Source organism: Nematostella vectensis, chromosome 3 (genome assembly GCF_932526225.1).
Source record: "Nematostella vectensis chromosome 3, jaNemVect1.1, whole genome shotgun sequence".
Classification (NCBI taxonomy): Eukaryota; Metazoa; Cnidaria; class Anthozoa; order Actiniaria; family Edwardsiidae; genus Nematostella; species Nematostella vectensis.
The window spans coordinates 6,007,037-6,020,218 of record NC_064036.1 but is presented as its reverse complement, the minus strand read 5'-3'; the positions used below and the strand labels follow the sequence as shown (position 1 = coordinate 6,020,218).

The following is a 13,182-nucleotide window of genomic DNA, read 5'->3' as shown; positions in this document are numbered from 1 at the left end:
CGCCTTCTCTTTCACTGAGCCAAAACAACTGAAGCAGAATTATAAAATTGATCAAAATGCAAATTCCCGCCAAAAGAATAATCATTTGTTAAGCGAAGCATGGAAAGCTTGTGACTTCATGTTATGAAAAAATTCGTTGTATGGGGCTGTTTTTTCTTTAGAAGCTAATCGTAAAACCAGCTGTAAAATCTGTAGTTTATGATAGTAAGTATAGGAGCTCTGTTTATGTACAGCAGGCCTCGTATCCTTGTTACTGCGACTTATTAACGTGAGTACTCTATCTTCTACTAATACGCGTGGGTCCTTTGACGCTCGCAAACACTTTATTTTGTTCAATAATATAGGTCTTAATACGCATGCCAGCTATCATAGCGATAATATTATCTCCCTTTTAGTGATAGGGGAATGCTGTGTGTTATTCTCCCATTTGTAACTTTTTTAAACATATCGAAAATCGAAAATTCAATATGCTTTGCATGCACAAAACATGTACGCGGATTTCTTCGATGGCTTCTCGTTTTTCACGTGTAATAATATTCTCCAAGACGTCATCGTATTGTGTATCCTATACTTCTAAGTTCTTGAAAATTTCAAATTAAGTGATGTTTCTGTCATCTAGATATCTTCTTCTGTTTGCTTATGAGACTATTAAACCATTAAACACAAGCTACAGTAGATTTAATAAACCAAAGGCATAGTCTAAAAGAATGACCATTCTATAGGGGCTAATGTAACATCGGACCCTATTTCTCGCACGGTAGACTGTAAATAACAATATCACAGGTAAATTGCAAAATACCAGTCCAGAATTTTAGAAGCATATACATAAAGTTTTGGGTTCGCGATATAGCTGCACTCGAACTTTGCAATGTGCGAAACATTTATTAAGAATATATCCTTAGATTTCAAATAGTTTTCTTGAAAAGCTTCTTTGATTAGAAGAAATACTACAAATTCGACTGATTAATCGTCCCTATAGTCGCCATTTTTAAGTTATTCCATAACCGGTCCCAGTCTCTCTCTTATCGCCAAGGTCTACTGCATGCTAGCGCTGGTTCCTTTAGACTTTCTCAAAGTCCGCTGGTTAGCTTTTTAGAAATTGGCTGTTACTGGCTGTTTACTGATTATTGAGTAAAATACCGATTAGATCGCGCACACCTATAAGGGAAAATCAAAGAGGGCGACTTGGGGTAAGTCTATGGATCCTTGTGGGTGCATGCTCCAGAAATGACACAAGAGCTGTTGGTAGCGAAACAGCATTAATACAACACTAGCATTCTAAAGACTTCAGTAAAAAGCTTTTGCAAGTGGCATGGCTACAATCCTGGACAAACATGTTGAGACACTTCCAAATTTGGATTGAAAAAGTCGATCGATGTAGTACATTATTCAGTTCATATCTTCCCCTCCCCCCCCCCCCCCCCTCAAAACAATGTTGAATACCTCCTAGCGCCCGGTCATACACCATGCTCGAGGTTCCAGCGTACTTTGCGGGTGCTCCCAAAGGTCACTGCGGTAGTGATTGTGATAGATAGTGTGGAAGGATATTTCTATCCATACAAAACCATTATTTTATTCTTTTTTGGCCTAAATATACTTGTTGCTTGTTTGTTTGGTCATATCTCATGTGTTTATAACTAAATATTTTCTTTTCTGACAACACACAGGATAAACACTCTCAACTTGTCGCCAAGACACTGAGCATGCGCGCGTGATGTAAACAGAAGCTCCTCAGTGAACATGCAGTTTAAGAAAGTACTTTTCGCGTGTATACTCGTGGTGCTCGTAGAGCTCCTTTTCCTCAACTATTACTATGGGCCTGCGAGCAAGAAGAAATCAAAATCTAGCGGCTATCGCCTACTCACAGCAGGAGATCTCCCGGATGACGGCCCAGACCTCTTTGAAAAAATGTTCCCAGATTGGGACCAGGTTTCTTCGAATTCTAGCGATTCGGATGATCCCTTCGACCAAGACTCCACAGATATCATTCACCCTGAGCTGCCAGAAAAAGATATATTTGTGCTTTTCTTGGTAACCTCAATGCCTGAGAGTTTTGAGCGACGTCAGCTTATCCGAACCACGTGGGCGAACACGTGGAAAAGCAACAAGAAAGATGGTAAGGCTGCGAAATCACTCTACAAGAGGCGCGGCCAACCGGATGTGACGATTTACTGTGTATTTATGGTCGGCATAAGTACTATTGCTAAGTACAACAGGAGAATAGCAAAGGAGGCGTCAATATTGGGTGATATCTACCGCACGAAGATAGAGGAGAGTTACAGGAATATGATATTCAAGGTTTGGGACGCGTATAAATGGGCTCTAGGTGTATCCCCCAAGTACATATTCAAGGCTGACGACGACATCTACGTGAATATACCTCGCCTTATTCACTGGCTTAAAACAGACCAGAACATCAAAGAGAATCTTTACGCGGGCTATGTAGTGTATAAGCAGAAAATAGAACGAGATGAAGAAAATGATTGGTTCGTGAACAGTACTGACTTACAACAGGGAACCTATCCTAATTATTGTATCGGTCCATACTATATATTCTCGGGGAATCTTCTGGAAGGGTTGATCCATGCCGCCTCTAAACGGCAGAAGTTCCCGGTGGAGGACGCCTACATGGGCGTGGTCATGAGGGATAATTACGTGACCCCGTACAACGTGGGGAATAGCTTGTTCATCTACGATGGGTCTCACGGTGTCCTTGCCTTGGAATACACTGAAGAGAAGTTAAAACATGCCGTCTGCATCGGCGAAAGGCTGCAGGCAAAACACATACAACAGCTACATGAAAGATATGTGTACATTAGAAAGCGAATTGATGGAAAACTATAGTACTTGTTTGGCTACAAGTGAAGTGAGCGAAAGCTGTAGTACTCAGAGGTTATAAAAAAGACTGTGTATACATTACATGGTCTATTGAAGGAGATGAAAGAAAAATATAAAACTTGCTTGGCTGCTTTACATACAGGGGGTTGTTTAATGATAATTAAAACTGTTTATCCAGTGCTACTTGCGGAAGGGCAGTACTGTATTAGCAGAAGTACAGCATCTTTCGAAATCTTGCTTCGTTTAGGGTTAATATGGCTGAAAAACAAATAACTTTACTCAATTCTTCCCCACTCAGAGATAATTGATCGAAATTTACAAAGTTATCCAAACAAAAAAAACAATATACCAGTTATACTAAACAAAACAAAAATATTCCAGTCATACCAAAAATTAAACAATATTCCAGTTATACCAAAAATTAAACAATATTCCAGTTATACCAAACAAAAAACAAAGTAGAGATAGTGCAGGTGTGTACCTAGGATTGGCTGAAGGGGAGTGCGCAGTTCTAGGTATCACATGGTAATAGCATCGTCTACAACTTTTTCTTTAACATTCTCCAAAAGCGCTCTGCCGCACGCGCCCATACCGCGAGGTAGTATGGGTAATATATTTTGTTTTAGAGTTTTCAGTTTGTTTACAGGGCTTAATTAAATATGCCGCGGTCTTATAGCGAAGACCTTCGCTTGAAACATCATATGTTACTCATACTACCTCGCAGTATGGGCGCGTAAGAGCGCTCTTGGACAACGTTTTTTGAAATAGCTGTATGAAGATTTCTAATAAGAAATGATCCCTTTTTGGCCTTCAATGGGGGTGCGCGCGCACCCTGTGTACGCGCCTGAAAATGTGAGGGATAACAAACATTAGTTTACTCTTTTTTGCCTTTTTGTCAGGTTCAGATTCGTATTTTGTTAGGAATTGAAGAATTTCGTTAGATTGACACGAGATTTTTTTACAGAAACTGGACAGAAATAGCGAAGTTAAATTGCTTTAGCTCGCATTAGACTCTAAAACAAAAACAAATATCTAATTTAATTATTTATTGTTTTAATGATTTGAAAACGTACTATTTCTCCGTCTTTTAATGTGGGTCTTTTTTATTTTAGGGTTTTTTCGAAGTAAGAAAGTCATAAAGACATGAAATATTGAAATACATCGAAATGTTGTGTCCAACTGTTTCTGTTTCGTCGCGTAATCGATTCTCCGCCGTGTGATAACCACCAGTTTGTTTGAGAAGGGGGGTGTAAGGGTTTGCGGTGATGCGGTTTTACCTTAATTCTGGCGGCTTCAATCGGTTTTTCGGTTATTGACTTATTTTGACGGTTTTGCGGTTTTTGGCGTTATTATGTGCGGTTTTGCGGTTTTCGCACCCCCCCCCCTTACTCCCCCCTGCCCTTTGAGAAGAAATTCGACAGCTGACTAAGGAAAAATGTAGTTTCTCTTTACCTATGGGGCTCCGCGCGCGACTCAGCTATGAGTTCACTAAACAGACAGAATCTGTTGACAGGCTGGGCTAGGCAAATAGTCGGCAATCGGCTGTCACTGGTATGTGGCCTAATATCTAACAGTTCCTTCAAACTTAAAAAAAAAAGAAATTTATAACTCGATTTTCAAATTTTGTACCTGTCAAGTATGTAAATTATACACTTCCTGCAATTCAGCTTAAAGCTGCAGAAGGCTAGTAATCAACATAGCATCATCATCATCATCATTCTAATTTAAGATCGAGCTTTATTGAGAAAATTATTTTGATTGTAGCAGTTATGAGATTATATTACGCACAGCTATAGTCAAAAGCATACATTTGTTAACAAAATCGCGTTAATAATTTATTATTGATTATTTTTTTGCCAGAAAAACCTTGAGCCGCTACAGGTAAGTTAGTTTAAAGGAAAGATGACTCGAAGAACAAAGCGCATTCTCAACTGTTAATCTACAGAATTTCTTTTTACTAAGGGAAGAGCATAAGCGTTGAACGGCGGATCCATTCAGATAGGTAATTCCTCCTCATGCTTATAAGAATCATTTTTGAAATTATCTCTAATTTATTTTTTTCACGTTTCCTTATGTTTGTGCGGTCACTGTACATATCAGCCTTTCTTTTTTGAGTCTGACATTTGGGATGTGTTAAAAGGCGTCTGTTTTCCCTTTAAGCCTTTCCTTAATTCCTTTTTCAACACAGGTTTGAGTTCATGTCCTTACGTTAGAAACTCCGCCTTATTTTTATCATAAAACATACGTGGCCTGAATTTCTTTTAGTCAGATGATAGGAAACGTTTGTTAACTTTAACGTTTTGTCAAACTTTTGTTAAAGAAGCCTATATTTTCCGATATACTTTGGACGAAAAAATGGGCGAGTGCCCGAAAATCCATCCTCTCCCGCCAGGAAACATACTCCACACATTCCACAGGGGTGAAAAGTGGAATAGAATAAAAATATTAAAATAGAAAAGAACCCCAAAAAAAGTTCGTGTTTTTTTTTTCGCTCAAATATTTTTATAAAATAGAAAGACGTTTAGGGAAAAATAACCAAATTGCGAAATCACTCTGGGACAAATTTATCGTTACAAGTTTTTTCGCCAAAGACAATATCTGACGATAATTTTTCCTATTATACTTTGTTATTATTGTCTACCATTCTGTATCAACTTATCTAGAAGCCAAGGTTCTCAAAAACACTTAACTTTTCTCACAGCATGATAATTTCCAGTACATTTGTCTGAACGTGCTTCACACCGATAAGAAAACATGGAAGCTAAGACAAGAACTCTATGGATTGTTATTGTCTTTAAGTCTTAGCTTCCAGGGGCCGGCTCCTAGATAGCAGGTTAGCGCTAACCGGGATGGATACGATTGACATTCGATCTTTCTAAGAACCCGGTCGCTTTGTGTCTAGACATTGCCTATCTCGGTGATGGCATGTTTTGAGAAACCGAAATCACCTGTTCATTCGAGATGGACTCATTCTTATTGCAACAGATAACCCACGATGGCGGCAGCTATAGTGACTTTGGTCCTGCTTCTTTTAACGGCGTCAACAATCCTGGCCCTCCGGCGGGGCGAGAGGGAGAGAACAGGTGGTTTTGACAAAAAGGAACGTAAGTTTTTATGTGGAGCTCATCATAGATTGCCCAACTCAAAAATGTTTTTGTTTCTTTTACAACTGTAAACTAATTGCTTTCAGTCCCGTAGTGTTTGAAAAACCTTTTATTAAGCACTCACCTTCTGGCTGGCTGACAAATAGAATTTGTAAGTTTTTTTGGGGACCAATGGATGTGACCTGGTGTGACCGATAAGTGTTAGGGTTAGGGTTACGGTGTGACCGATAAGTGTTAGGGTTAGGGTTACGGTGTGACCGATAAGTGTTAGGGTTAGGGTTACGGTGTGACCGATAAGTGTTAGGGTTAGGGTTACGGTGTGACCGATAAGGTTAGGGTTGGATAGGTATATTGTGTCACTGATAGGTATTTTGTGACTGCTATGTATTGTGTGACCAATAGGTGTGACCTGGTGTGACCAATAAGTGTTAGGGTTTGATGGGTTTTGTGTCACTGATAGGTGTTGTGTGACAGGTGTTATGTGACTGATAGGTGTTGTGTGACTGATAGGTGTGACTGATAGGTGTTGTTTGACTGCTAGGTGTTGTGTGACTAATAGGTATTGTGTGACTAATAGGTGTGACTGGTAGGTGTTGTGTGAGTGACAGGTATTGTGTGACTGACTGATAGGATTGTGTTACCGATAGTTGATGTGTGACTGATAGGTGTTGTGTGACTGATTGGTGTTGTGTGACAGGTTTATGTAACAGATAGGTATTGTGTGACTGATAGGTGTTGTGTAACTGATAGGTGTTGTGTGACTGCTAGGTGTTGTTTGACTGCTAGGTGTTGTGTGACTGATATGTGTTGTGTGACTGATAGGTATTGTGTGACTAATAGGTATTGTGTGACTAATAGGGGTGACTGGTAGGTGTTGTGTGAGTGACAGGTATTGTGTGACTGACTGATAGGATTGTGTTACCGATAGTTGATGTGTGACTGGTAGGTGTTGTGTGACTGATGTCCTTTGTTGTTTTACAGATCATGTCCTTGTTGGTCACGTGATTTCACTGCATAACGTAACCTCCCCGATGGACTGTGCCTTGCTATGTGTGGCAGACATGCGCTGTGCGTCTTACAACATAAGGAAAAAAGTCATTTGCGAGCTGAGCAACGAGACCGAGACCTCCAAGCCTGGCTCGCTACAGCAAGACCCCGAGTGTGATTACTACCATGGTCTGAACGAGACATTGGTAAGAAAAATATTTCGTAAACAAATACAGTAAAACCTCCATTGGGCACTAAGGCTAGCATTAACAGTAAAACGATAGTTTTTAAAAGGGTTATATATGATTTTCCCTATCGTTTCGCCCTATTGTAGGCTATCTTCACAACAGCAATGCCAACGCCGGCGGAGACCACCACTACGGTGAGTAGAAGGCGCTTTGATATTGTCACAGATGGCCTTGAACCTACCGATACAGTCTTCATCGCAAGCCTTCGCTCATGACTCATTAGGCTAGGTGTCGATTGAGCCCAAGTCGGCCCAATTCCCACCTAGTAGAGCGCGTCCGCATCAAGACTAATCATACTGATCACTGGTACTAGGTGGATGTGTGCGTACCTAGGAGGATGTATGCGTACCTAGAGGGATGTGTGTGTACCTAGGGGTGTATCCATACCTAGAGGGATGTATCCGTACCTAGGGGGGTGTGCCCGTACTTAGGAGATGTGTGCGTACCTAGGGGAGTGTGCGCGTATCTAGGGGAGTGTGCGCGTACCTAGGGAGATGTATCCGTACCTAGGGGAATGTGTGCGTACCTAGGGGGATGTATGCGTACCTAGAGGGATGTGTGTGTGTACCTAGGGGGATTTATCCATACCTAGGGGTATGTATCCGTACCTAAGGGGGTGTGCCCGTACCTAGGGGATGTGTTCGTACCTAGGGGGATGTATTCGTACCTAGAGGGATGTGTGCGTACCTAGGGGAGTGTGCGCGTACCTAGGGGGAGTGTATCCGTACCTAGGGGGATGTATTCGTACCTAGAGGGATGTATGCGTACCTAGGGGGATGTATGCGTACCTAGGGGGATGTGTGCGTACCTAGGGGGATGTATCCGTACCTAGGGGGGTGTGCCCGTACCTAGGGGATGTGTTCGTACCTAGGGGGATGTATCCGTACCTAGAGGGATGTGTGCGTACCTAGGGGGATGTATCCGTACCTAGGGGGGTGTGCCCGTACCTAGGGGATGTGTTCGTACCTAGGGGGATGTATCCGTACCTAGAGGGATGTGTGCGTACCTAGGGGGGATGTATCCGTACCTAGGGAGCTGTGTGCGTACCTAGGGGGATGTATGCGTACCTAGGGGAGTGTGTGCGTACCTAGGGGGATTTATCCGTACCTAGGGAGCTGTGTGCGTACCTAGGGGGATGTATGCGTACCTAGGGGAGTGTATGCGTACCTAGGGGAGTGTGCGCGTACCTAGGGGAGTGTGCGCGTACCTAGGGGGATGTGTGCGTACCTAGGGGGATGTGTGCGTACCTAGGGGGATGTGTGCGTACCTAGGGGGATGTGTGCGTACCTAGGGGGATGTGTGCGTACCTAGGGGGGTGTGCCCGTATCTAGGGGATGTGTTCGTACCTAGGGGGATGTATCCGTACCTAGGGGATGTGTTCGTACCTAGGGGGATGTATCCGTACCTAGGGAGCTGTGTGCGTACCTAGGGGGATGTATGCGTACCTAGGGGAGTGTATGCGTACCTAGGGGAGTGTGCGCGTACCTAGGGGAGTGTGCGCGTACCTAGGGGGATGTGTGCGTACCTAGGGGGATGTGTGCGTACCTAGGGGGATGTGTGCGTACCTAGGGGAGTGTGCGCGTACCTAGGGGGATGTGCGCGTACCTAGGGGGATGTATCCGTACCTAGGGGAGTGTGCGCGTACCTAGGGGAGTGTGCGCGTACCTAGGGGGATGTATCCGTACCTAGGGGGATGTGTGCGTACCTAGGGGGATGTGTGCGTACCTAGGGGGATGTGTGCGTACCTAGGTGGATGTGTGCGTACCTAGGGGGGATCTGTGCGTACCTAGCATCTAATTCTTAGCCTCCTCCACCAACTTTGTTTTCGAATATAGAGGAGAGGATCTAACAAACGACATTTTTCGCAAAGAATCAACCACCTTCACAACTATAATTATGATAAATGACCTTCCATAACCTTTTATTCTTATCTCTATTTCCAGGCGCTTACGACCACTGCTCCACTACCAACAACAGCCCCATCAACGGTAGTTATTAAAGTGTTTCCTCCGTTGGGATCCTACCAATGTCGTTTGTCCCATTGTGTATAATAACATATTCAAATTGCCCCGATTCTTCTCTCATTGATCTCAGATGGTCCAGCATTTCTCTACAGCCTCCTCTTATGTATTGGTTGTTGACATAACGGCCCGGCGCGAACCTAGGTTGAATTATGCCTCTGAAAATTGAATCCGATAGCATAAAGTATTCCCTGTGATCTAGGTAGATTCCCGCGTCCTTCGGTCGACATCAGTTGCTTTGCTTGGGGTACCCGATTTTCTTGTCCTTTCCCCGCATCAGATGCTGCGAAACGGTCAATTTCAATATCAACTCGCGTCAACTCCATGTGTTTCGTTACCCAGCACAGATAGGTTTTCGGGTTGGGTTTCCGGATTCGCTGAGCTTTCAAATTCTGCGTCCGTTTCGCCCTCATCATCTGGTGATTCCTCCAGTTTCGCTTCCACTTTTGTAAGCCTAGCTTTGAATAGTTTGAGGTCTGTTTTCAGTGCCCTAGCACGCCTTCATACTATTGGGGGGGGGGGCACAGCCACGCCCCTAATAGTCACATGCCCCCAGTACCTAACCCCCTGCTACGGCCCTGGTTTTAAACTCCTGTATTCCATTGCTTTGCCTGGATTGCGATTTCTTTCCGTGCTGGAATAGGTAGGACTTTTTACTCCATGCTGTTTCCATTTTGTGGTCTGCCGTTATTAGTATTTCTTTGTTAGCGTTTTTGTGTTGGCACTCAAGATCTTTGATAAGTATGCAATGCTAATTGAGTTTAAGGCTAAGATCATACAGTTTCTTATCCATTCTCTCCATCGTTTCCTCCATGACATCCTTAAAGTCCAGGAATTCCTGGCATTTCGTTTCGTGTCCTGAGGTGACTGTTTCTTCGTGGTTCTTCTCTTGCGAGTTGCGACTGACTTCCATGTTGTTTTCCTTTTCGTTTTCATCACTTGTTGGTTTTCTAACAAAATCCTTATTCTCTCGAGATATTTTTCTTATAATTCAAGGTCTGCTACGGCTATGTGATGACGACGGCTACACGACAACGGTAACGACGGCGACGACGGCGACGACTACGACGGCGACTATGACTATGACGATGACTATGACGATGAGGATGACGATGACGGTGACGGTGACGGTGAGGATGACGATGACGATGACGATGACGGTGACGATGACGATGACGATGAAGATGACGATGACGATGACGATGACGATGACGATGACGATGACGATGACGATGACGATGACGATGATGATGATGATGATGATGATGATGATGATGAACCTGCAGAGTCCTTACACTATAAATGTCACTTATCGATTATATTTTGCCGTAGAACTATGGCTCATGCTTGGGCCTCAGAAAGGCTGGCGTGACGAGTAACGGTGTGTACAAGATCACCCTCTCAGGCGTACAGACTAATGTCTTTTGTGACATGACCTCAGAGCCAAACTCCGCTTGGACAATGGTCATATCATTCGCGAGGAAAAACAGAAGGATGGTAGAATTCTGCTCACGATCATTCAAGCAAGATTTTCCGAGAAACCCCCTGGACCCAACTTATCTGACCGACTATCGGATGTCGCGAGCCCAGATGAACGCACTAATTACCCAGTCCACTCACTGGCGCATCACCACAGACTTCCCAAAAGTCGGGGTTGACTATCGCGATTACGTCAGAGCAAAGTTCTCTTCCTTTGATGTCATGACTTTTGAGCCTCTTTTGAGCGAATGTAAAGAGGTAGACCTCATAAACATAAGGGGGCATACTGGTACAAACATAAAAGCTCAATTCTGGCAGTTGGCGGGGTTTAGGCTTTTACATGTTGACAGTTCTTTTGTTTTGTGTGACTATAAAGTCCCTAATGCAGTGTTTAGCGAAAACAACTTTGCGTTTTATTGCGAGTCAGATGCTTCGATGAACCCACTATTCCGTGGAACAACCACTGAGGAAAGTACCACGGAGTACTGGTTCGGGGGGTACGTTACTTAGATGGGACGAACCCAGTCTTCCCAGACTACGTTGCATGGATATTGCACTGACTGACTGACTGACTGACGGACGGACGGACAGACGGACTGAATGACTGACTGACTGACGGACGGACTGACTGACTGACGGACGGACGGACGGACGGGCGGGAGGGCGGGCGGGCGGGCGGGCGGACGGACTGGCTGACGGACGGACGGACGGACGAAATGACTGACTGACTGACGGACGGATGGACGGACGGACGGGCGGACGGGCGGACGGGTGGACGGGCGGACTGACTGACGGACTGACTGACTGACTGACTGACTGACGGACGGACGGACGGACGGACGAACGGGCGGACGGACGGACTGGCTGACTTTTTTTTGCCAGTTGAGTTCGTATCTGGTGCGGGAAGGTGTGGCTTCGATACCAGGCCCTGCGCATTTCATTGGAAAATTTGACGGCGAAGGGTTTGACAGCACGAGGAAAAAAACGCGTTTGCTCTTAGCTCGAGAAGCTTATCGCTCGGTCAAAGTTTCCGTTGAAATACCAGGGCGCGGCATACTTAAGACATATAGTACCACTTTTATATGGACCCCGTCCCCAGGGGAAGGGAGTAGAAATGATGCTTCACAGAATTATCAGCCCTTACTAATATGCTGAATTTGAGCACTTAAGCATTCTAGAAGTCTCTCTATCATCCGCGATTTTGCCATCCTGGCAAAATAATGAGAAAAAAGTGAGGAGATTTTCATCGGCTAATTACGAGAAGTTATTGCAATATTTTCGAATGAAAATGCAAAAAAAATTAAAAGCTGGTTTTTAGCTTTCATAAAAGCTGTTTTTTATCCAAATTTTATCCACATTACTTGTCTTCGAATATTGAATAAATACACTCCGGCTGACAAACCCTCTTTAAACAGATACCAAAAAACCTTGAGGTGAAAAATGTTTCCTCTATATATTACTAGCCACGCGGGAAATTAGTATAATACAGCGCAAACTAATTTTAGTCTAGAAATTATTTTATTTTTCTCTTGGCTTGACTTCGCGAACGATTTTTAGGGTGTCCACGGCCAACGCAGGTTCGGTGATGGCTGTTCAGCCCTATCCGTGATAGTGATCACGAATCCGGCCGACCACACAGCGACTGCAGGGGAATGACAAACCCTGGGGTGGGACTGAGTCGGGTGGGAGGCGTCACTTTGGTGACGTTTACGTCTCAATATGTCAATAAGCGAATGTGAAAAGGGAGCATTACTGTTAATCATTATCATCACGTGCATTGTTTGATATGTGCACTTCTAGCGTTACAAGGAAAAGGCATGTGTCTCTGAGTTAATAGCAACCTTGTAAATACACCGAATATGGTAACAAAATAGCTAGGGTGGTCCGAGACTCCAAGGATAAACCAAAATTAAAAGTTTTTCAAATGCCTTTAGGTCACGCTACCCTCATAGAGCTATCTTAAAAGGCTATCGTGGGCGACCTCCATGATCTCAACATTGTAAGACCTGTACAGAACGCAATGATGTAATTGTCAAACTAATTGTACACTCGATGTATTGGACCAAATAAAGATCTCACGGTACCTCCAAGCATAGACTATGGTATTCTTTAAAAGATTTAATTCACCTATCGGGTTGATTTGTTGACATATGGGATGATTTGCAATGGCGAAACCAGGTTTTCTCGAAGGGAAGAGGGAAAGGTGTATATAAATCAAATAGCAGGTAAAATTTGATTTCAGCTCCCATACAATCTATTAGAATTACACTTCAATGTTCGTCGTGTTGGACGAGAGGGGAAAGGGGGTGTGGATCCAAGTTAATAAACAGATCCTATAAGGGTGCAATAGTCAATCACACATTCATCACTCATTCATCACACATCCATTCATCTGAAATTATATTCTCATTTGAAAATCATGATAGACCTGGTTTTCAAGGGCTCCCCTTCTACAGAGGGGACAAGCACCCACCCTAGACTTCCATGAATCGACCAATAGAATTG

At 43.7% G+C, this 13,182-nt stretch overlaps 2 protein-coding genes across 4 annotated transcripts; both read left to right on the top strand.

The window, feature by feature from the left end:
- The first annotated feature begins 53 nt into the window (after positions 1-53).
- LOC5512724 (UDP-GlcNAc:betaGal beta-1,3-N-acetylglucosaminyltransferase 7) lies at positions 54-4,017 on the top strand. Of its 2 annotated transcripts, none has more exons than XM_032382221.2 (2): positions 54-268; positions 1,668-4,017. In XM_032382221.2, exon 2 carries the CDS (start codon positions 1,741-1,743, stop codon positions 2,842-2,844), a length of 1,104 nt encoding a protein of 367 aa, XP_032238112.1. In that variant the 5' UTR covers positions 54-268; positions 1,668-1,740; the 3' UTR covers positions 2,845-4,017. The 2 variants fall into 2 exon arrangements, with proteins under 2 accessions (XP_032238112.1, XP_032238113.1); XM_032382222.2 differs by having other exon boundaries at positions 55-204.
- A 102-nt stretch (positions 4,018-4,119) lies between these two features.
- Positions 4,120-12,767, top strand: LOC116614003. 2 transcript variants are annotated; one of them, XM_048724853.1, is made up of 8 exons: positions 4,120-4,389; positions 4,699-4,719; positions 4,801-4,840; positions 5,824-5,942; positions 6,924-7,135; positions 7,264-7,311; positions 9,121-9,165; positions 12,235-12,767. In XM_048724853.1, exons 4-8 carry the CDS (start codon positions 5,834-5,836, stop codon positions 12,331-12,333), a joined length of 513 nt encoding a protein of 170 aa, XP_048580810.1. In that variant the 5' UTR covers positions 4,120-4,389; positions 4,699-4,719; positions 4,801-4,840; positions 5,824-5,833; the 3' UTR covers positions 12,334-12,767. The 2 variants fall into 2 exon arrangements, with proteins under 2 accessions (XP_048580810.1, XP_048580809.1); XM_048724852.1 differs by lacking the exon at positions 12,235-12,767 and adding an exon at positions 10,531-11,324.
- The last annotated feature ends 415 nt before the right edge of the window (positions 12,768-13,182 follow it).

What these genes read in the sequence shown, in the direction of transcription:
- LOC5512724 (XM_032382221.2), top strand. Translation starts at nt 1,741, where the DNA reads ATGCAGTTTAAGAAAGTACTTTTCGCGTGTATACTCGTGGTGCTCGTA.
- LOC116614003 (XM_048724852.1), top strand. Translation starts at nt 5,834, where the DNA reads ATGGCGGCAGCTATAGTGACTTTGGTCCTGCTTCTTTTAACGGCGTCA. An exon ending in TGGTTTTGACAAAAAGGAAC is followed by an intron (nt 5,943 to 6,923) that starts GTAAGTTTTTAT and finishes GTTGTTTTACAG; the next exon opens with ATCATGTCCTTGTTGGTCAC. An exon ending in ATGGTCTGAACGAGACATTG is followed by an intron (nt 7,136 to 7,263) that starts GTAAGAAAAATA and finishes GCCCTATTGTAG; the next exon opens with GCTATCTTCACAACAGCAAT.